The sequence below is a fragment of the Athene cunicularia genome, assembly GCF_003259725.1.
Source record: "Athene cunicularia isolate RWA chromosome 3 unlocalized genomic scaffold, athCun1 chr3_part1, whole genome shotgun sequence".
NCBI classification, from domain to species: Eukaryota; Metazoa; Chordata; class Aves; order Strigiformes; family Strigidae; genus Athene; species Athene cunicularia.
Window position 1 is genome coordinate 40460590 of NW_020799097.1, and position 6462 is coordinate 40467051.

The window sequence follows — 6462 nt, forward strand, 5'->3', positions numbered from 1 at the left end:
AAGAGACAGCACACACACACACCATACACCCCCTCTCACCCCCCCCAACCTTCTAACTTTGTTACTGAAGAACAATCATCTATTTCTTGTGTCTTATGCCTAAATTTCTCTGCTCTTTGAGCTCGTGTTATTATCCAAGCATTTCTCCACTTCCATGATATTTAGCATATAATGTGGTATAAATTATTTTGATTTGCAAAAAATCAGGATTATGAGTTTGCACTGTACTGCTTTTGCCTTTAACTTTGATGCTCCACTCTCCCCTTCCCTGCTGAGTGAACACAGCCTATCAAGATGACTTTATCTTTCTTAGCAAACAGTTGTAAATACAGCTAGGCAAAGCAACTTTCCAAACAAAACAATTCTACAAAAATATTCTGCGATTCAGGTAGTCTTTTGTTTTAGCAACACCAGCAGCCAATTTCTGCTTCTCCTAGACTTTTGTTACTAAGGTAAAACCTGCTCCTGGGCCTGCAGATGGGATGGTTTGATTGTGTCAGGGTTTAACCCCAGCCAGCAGCTAAGCATCACAGCCACTTGCTCACTCCTCCCCGCTCCCAGTGGCATGGGGAGCAGAATCAGAAAAAAAGTAAAACTCATGGTTTGAGCTAGGAACGGTTTAATAACTAAACTGAAAGAAAATAATACCAATAACAAAATATACTAACTGTAACTAAAAGTTCTAATTTAAAAAGAGATAACTAAAACGCAGGGCAAGAGACCCACAGTGCAAATGCTCACCACCCACTGACCAATGCCTGAGCAGTGATCAGCCCCTCCCAGGCAACTCCCCCCAGTTTAGATACCGAGCATATCCCTTTGGCTAGTTCGGGTCAGCTGCCCTGGCCGTGCTCCCTCCCAGCTTCTTGTGCAACTCCTCGCTGGCAGAGCATGGGAAACTGAAAAATCCTTGACTTAACAGAAGTGCTACTCAGCAACAACTAAAACATCAGTGTGTTACGAGCATTATTCTCACAATCCAAAACACAGCACTGTACCAGCTACTATGAAGAAAACTATCTCAGTTGAAACCAGGACACTTTGTTAAGAGATAAATAGACTGCAGAGGTCCTACACCTTGATTTTGAAGGGGTGACCTCCTAAGGCTACACCACTGTGGACATCCTTCTAGAATACATGCATATTTGTTCAAGCTCCTTGGGTCTCCTAAATTTGAAAAGACATTCATTACCTAGCAGGATGTACCAAATCCAGGAAACAGCAGTATGTACACTACAAACATCAAAACCATCATGTTAATTGCAAGCAGTTTCTTACATGCTCTGAGTTTATTTTTATGAAACATGATATAACTTTATCTTTCATCTATCAGCAACATCAAAAATAATTTTTAAAATGGAGCTGAAGGTCTGCATTCATCACAAGCAAGCAAGACACTGTCCATTACAGGGGATTGTGTTTTGAGTAGCAAAATGATTGACAAGCTGTTCCAAAACAGCACGTCTCAAATGAATTGGAGACAAACTCCACTGTAAAAAAGAAAAAGTAACTTCAGTTTCCAAATCAATTACATCTTTGGCTACACAAACAAGGCATAACAGGGTACTTAATTTATTAATCAGAGCTTTCAATATCAAATAAACAGTTAATGATAAAATAGTAAATAAATTACGTGACTCAGTAAAACTGCAGTTACACTACTGCTGTAAAAGAAATCCATTCCATTAGGAATTCTGTGAGAGCAAGCAGTTTTTAAATCACCTTAGGACATACAAAACTGTTCAAAAATCATGGCAACATTCTCATTCTACAAACAGAATGTCTGATTTCAGAGCCTTTCAGAGTCTAAATTAAAAATTTTATAGAATAGAATAATACTGTCAGAGGGTTTTTTTTAACTAAAGGTGGCTTTTTGAAATACCCAACTTTCTGAATCAGCAGAAAAGCACAGCTGAAAGTGTTTAATTCTGTGTTCAAATCTGGGATAGTAAATCTGCACCTGTGGTTCTAAACACTTGCTTTAAGAAAACATCACAAAAGACTGTCCCTCCAAATATAGAATATATACACGTTGTGTATTATTAATGCAAGAGAGTTTAAACAGAAGCACAGCTAGGAGTGAGACCTGTAGTCAAACACGATCCCAGTTGCTCCTTTACCAGCACGCTGCACACCTCCTTCCCAACGTGCACAGTACATTTACTCCGTGCTCACAAGGTACAGAAACGTTTATTAAGAACCGGCTTCCAAACCCCAAGATTACCAAGAGAAATTATTATAGCAAGGAACAATCTGCACTCATGTGAAGGCTACATTTCTGATCATGAGTCACATGTTTCCACAGAATATTACACCACACACGAACAATGGGTTTTAGGAGTGAGAGGGCATAAGGACCATGTGTGGAAAATCCTTTTTTCCCCTCAAACACACAATCTCAGCTCTGTTCCCTCACACAACCACTCTACCATTGTACGACTGTGAAGAAATCAATTTGGCAAGATGATCCAAATTAATCCTTCTTCCAAAGTCTTCCACTGGATGGAAAAGTTGAATGGATTTTCCACATCAGCACATTCACCAGGTGCAGGATAAGAGAAGCAACAGAAAGGTGTGGCTTGGCATTGGGAACAGGCAAAAAAACCCAGACTAGAACCCCTCTTTTTGGCAGCTGTCCAATTCAGGACGGTAAAGCAAAACATGAGCCTGCATTCTTGTTATAAGCCACATACTTAAAAAAAAAAAAAAAAGTTTAAAACGGCAGGGGGATATGCAGTCTCACAGGAAAATAGTTTGAACTACCTGCAGAACAAGCTCAACTTCCTACACCTCCTCCACCACAACGTATTTGATAAGAGTTAGAGACCACTCTTTCAAGGGTAGTGAGAATGTTCTCTCTGACTTTGTCCCAGTGTATTCATTAACATTCTGTCTCCCAAAAATCACAGCTCTTCAAAAACTAGAAGCAGAATATGAGAATACACTCCAGGATGGAAGCAAAACTGCAACATACCTTGACTTATTTATAATGCTACATGATGTAAAGCCTAATTAATCTTTCAAATAAAAAGCTGATGTCAATTTAGGAAAAAAACAGTCTGCCTTAGTTGCCAGGATGTCAGGACATTTTTCTGACAGCCATGAGTAGCTGGGTGAATTTGGGACAGCTAGGTCACTTCTTTTTTCCTACATTTATTTTTAAAAAATAAAGGAAAAAAGGAATAAAGGCACTTCTCAACATCAAATGCTAAGACCGAATGGCTACAAATAAAAGCTTGGAGTTATTATTAATACAATTTTCCCTGCTATATAGAAAAATGAAAGGTGAAATGAAGGATGCCAAGCTAAACCACCAACAGAATAGAACAGGAGATCCAGAATGGCATGCTCGAGATCTCCAGTTCACATAAGATGGTTCCATAGACTAAATAGAGAAAAATATCCAAAAAGGGTCAGGGCTTTTTGATTTATATCTTTCCATATAGGCGCAGTGGCAGATGCCAAGGGCAGAAACAAATAAGGAAATTTTGCACTGAAGTTCCATTCCTACCAGCATTTTAACCTTCATATTAATGAACTTCTCTACTGAAACTACATCATCCCACAGAGCCAAAACACATGCATTTGCACAAAATCTGCATTTGGAATTCTACACCGGAAGATGTTCCGATTCAAGCAGACCTTTGGTAATACACATGTGCTGGGTTTGTGTGGTGGGGTTTCTGGTAGCAGAGGAGGGGGCTACAGGGGTGGCTCCTCTGAGAAGCTTCTGGAAATCTCCCCCGGCTCCAAGTCAGACCCTGCACTTGGCCAAGGCCAAACCAATTAAGAGATGGTGACTGTGACTCTGCGATAACATATTTAAGAAGGGGCACCCGGGAGGGGAGGTAGACTCTGAGGATGAGTTACAAGTAGGACACCCTCTGCGTACACTGAGGTCAGTGGAAGAAAGGACGAGGAAGGGGGGGAGGTGCTCCAAAGCAGAGAGCCCTCCTCTATCCCATAGTGAGACGGAAGGGCCGCCCACCCAAACACCCATGGGGCTCACTGGAGGAGCAGAGATCCGCCTGCATCCTGTGGAGGACCCCACACCAGAGCAGGGGGTTGCACTAGGCTGGGACTCTGAGGGGAGAAGCAGCTCCCTGTTGTAGTTCAGCGCTGGAAGGACTGCAACACGTGGGGGTGACCCACGCCGGAGCATCTGGAGACGAATGCATCCCATGGGGAGGACTCAGGGCAGAGAGAGTTTGTGGAGGACTGTCTCCTGTCAGAGGGGAACACGTGGAGCAGGAGAAGAATACAGAGGAGTGCTTCCCCCCTCCTTGGAGGAAGACGCGGGGAACCGACTGCACCCCCATCCCCTGCCCCTGTGCCGCTGGGAGAGGAGGTAGAAATATCGGGAACAAAAGCTGGGCCCGGAAAGAAGGGAGATGGGGGGGAGGTGTTTTAACGCTTTTCACTATCCCGTTCTGTCTGTTGTGTTGGTTTTGTTAGTGCTTGAATTAAAGTGGTGTTCTTGTTCTCTTCCCCTAACGAGCCTGTCTTTTGCCTGTGACTGTTAAATAGGTGAGCTAATCCTCCCAGCCCTCATCTCAATTCCTGAGCCTTTTGTTTTATTTTCCCCTTCCCAGCGCTGGGGGGGGAGGGGGCAAGTGGTGAGTAAGCGGCTGCCTGGTGCTCAGTTGCCCTCTGGGCTCAAACCACGACACAAAATCAAAATCACATTCCAGCAGTCTGTGAAGCTCCACTGCTTATACAGTTTGCTTAAATTATCCAAAAAGTAGAAAGGCAAGAAACACTTTTAAGAGAGCTTTTCATCCCATTTTCCTCATTAAGAACACAAAAATTTGATGTACCTTTGCAGAGTTATAGTCAGCAGTAAGACCTAGTGAAGCTGTAGAGAAAAGAGCTCTCGATTTCCAGAATGCATGCTTGCTAAGTTACGTGCAAAGCAACCTGCAGGAAATCAGGTACGATGACTGGAGCTGTTTAATGGCAAGATATGTTCAACGTACTCCCAGATCTGTAGCTTCCAAGCTTGAAAATAGCAATTTAGTTTTCAAAAGAACGTGTCATGGTTCATTAATGTGCTGTTCCAAATCCTCTGCATATTATCACTCTAATAATTTCCACCTAGCAAGACTTTTAAACCTTAAGTATAACTCAAAACAGTCGCCAGAAGGGCACAGTCTCTTTCTCAGTCTCAGATCTCGGTGACTCACTTCTGGTTCACTGCTCCATATGCCTGCTACATCACATATCCGCATCATCCCCATCTCTATTCTCAGCTGTTTCTTTCTTTTGAATAGCAGCTCTTCATCATTGCTTCCCACCAATTAGCATCAACTCTCCAACGCAGGAATATATATTCCTGTCAGTTTTTCTTTGATCCTATGATTTGTAGTGACAGAAGAAAAAGCCATCTGCCTACCAACATAGAACCTTGACTACCAGTATGAAAGCCTTCCGCAAACATAACTAGGATGACAGTAATTCAGACTGAAAGCCAGTATTCTGAAAAAATAAGATGATTTAGACTTTTCATCCTCAAAGAACCGAGGACACTTCCTTGACACTCAAACAGAAATAAGGATTTTGAGCCCCAAAGTGTTTACACAATGTAGGGACTTCAAAAGCTCTATCATGAAAAGTGTTAATAATATAACACGTGATGTGCTGATACTACATGTCTTCAACTATTTCAGAGACAGAAACGATCTAGGCCTCAACTCTTCTAGATGGCAGGTGTGCTTTTCACAGTTTAGGCAGCCAAAGCATGAAAGCAGTGAAAACAGAACGTGTTTCCAGCATCAGTTATGATTAAAAAAAAGGAAGCAAAGTCTAGATAGAAAATCAAGTCCTCTGCCTTTTTACCCCACATGCTGTTTTAAGGCAATTAAAAGAAGACATGCAAATACCACCTGGGTAAGATGCTGCAGTTAAGGGACTAGATCCTGTCTCAGTGCTAGCTCCCAGCGTGCTATCACGTTTTCAGAGTCACCCTAAGGAAGATACTGAAGATTTTAACTGCAGGGCAAATACCTCCTTAGGAAGCGCAACAGGAAGGGTACTAGGGGACAGGAGAGGATCTACCTCACGAGGTTCCACTCGCACAACCCTGAAAGGGCCGAGGAGCGGAAGAAACCGCACCAAGCACACACAGAGCGAGCGAGCGGAGAGCTGCCCCGCAGAACGGCTCTGCCGACGGCCCCGGGGCGGGGGGGTGGTCGCCAGGCGGCGCGGGCAGCAGACAAAGCTGCAGGAGGAGATGGCGGCGTGGGACCGGGGCTAGGGGGAAGGCAGCGCGGTACGTCCCCTTCCTCCCTTGGCGGACCCTGCGAGAGCCGCCCGGAAGGAGGGCGGGCGGACGAGCGCCCAGGAGCCACCGCCGAGCCCCGCGCCGGCCGCTTACCTGCTTCGCCAGGAACCTGCTGAGCTCCGCGCTGCTCTTCTCGTTCCTGCGCGCCACCAGCTGCAGCGGCTCCGCCAGGCGGAACCGCA

General features: G+C 44.2%; 1 protein-coding gene across 1 annotated transcript in view; it reads right to left on the minus strand.

The window, feature by feature from the left end:
- MDN1 (midasin AAA ATPase 1) overlaps nucleotides 1-6457 on the minus strand; it is a gene marked incomplete at its 5' end in the record, with an annotated part of 101824 nt that extends 95367 nt beyond the window's left edge. Inside the window, one exon of the mRNA XM_026844125.1 lies at nucleotides 6374-6457. Coding sequence (XP_026699926.1) covers nucleotides 6374-6457 — 84 coding nt within the window. The remainder of the gene's footprint in view (nucleotides 1-6373) is intronic.
- Nucleotides 6458-6462: the final 5 nt, after the last annotated feature.